At 65.9% G+C, this 776-nt stretch overlaps 1 protein-coding gene across 1 annotated transcript in view; it reads right to left on the bottom strand.

The window, feature by feature from the left end:
- GRIN1 (glutamate receptor, ionotropic, N-methyl D-aspartate 1) overlaps positions 1–776 on the bottom strand; it is a gene marked incomplete at its 5' end in the record, with an annotated part of 48,234 nt that overhangs the window by 5,764 nt on the left and 41,694 nt on the right. The window contains 2 exon segments of the mRNA XM_014529681.1: positions 7–125; positions 215–445. Of these exon segments, the coding sequence (XP_014385167.1) occupies positions 7–125; positions 215–445 (350 nt within the window).

The raw sequence follows: 776 nt of genomic DNA, 5'->3' as shown, positions 1-776 counted from the left end.
GCTCACCTGAAGCGGTCCAGCAGGTACAGCATGACGGCCACCACGTGCACCGACAGCCCCACCAGCAGCCACAGCGTGCTCTGGAAGGGCTGCATGAACGAGTCCAGCGTGCTCCGCGGGATCTCCTGCGGGCGGGAGCGCGTCAGCGTCAGCGTCGCGGGGCCCTCCCAGGACCCCCCTCCTGCCCGGGGCCCTCCCCCAGATCGGGGCCTACCTTCTTGACCAGAATGGTCAGGCCCTGGTACTTGAAGGGCTTGGAGAACTCGATGTACTGTGCGCGCTCATTGTTGATGGTCAGTGGGGCCACGATCATGTCCGCCTGACCGCTGAGCAGCTCGCCCATCATCCCGTTCCACTCCTTCTTGTTGCTGTTGTTCACCTGTGGGGGACACAGCCGGTGGGGGTGCGGGCGCCACTGGCCCCACTCGCGAGTCAGGCTCCCGCCCTAGTGCACCTCCTGGTCGCCCGCTCCAGACCCCGCCCAATCTGAAGGCCCCCCTCGCTCAAGACTCCGCCCAACAGGAGGTCCCGCCCACTCCAGTCTCCGCCCAATAGGAAGGTTCTGTCGGCTCCTGACTCCGCCCAGACTGAAGGCCCCTCGCTCAAGACTCCGCCCAACAGGGAGGTCCCGCCCACTCCAGTCTCCGCCCAATAGAGAGGTCCCGCCCACTACAGACTCCGCCTAATAGGAAGGTTCTGTCGACTCCTGACTCCGCCCAGACGGAAGGCCCCGCCCACTCACGACCCTACCGGTAGCAAGACCCTTAGCACCCGGA

Source organism: Myotis brandtii, unplaced genomic scaffold (assembly GCF_000412655.1).
Source record: "Myotis brandtii unplaced genomic scaffold, ASM41265v1 scaffold691, whole genome shotgun sequence".
Taxonomy (NCBI): Eukaryota; Metazoa; Chordata; class Mammalia; order Chiroptera; family Vespertilionidae; genus Myotis; species Myotis brandtii.
This window is presented reverse-complemented; position numbering and strand designations above follow the sequence as displayed.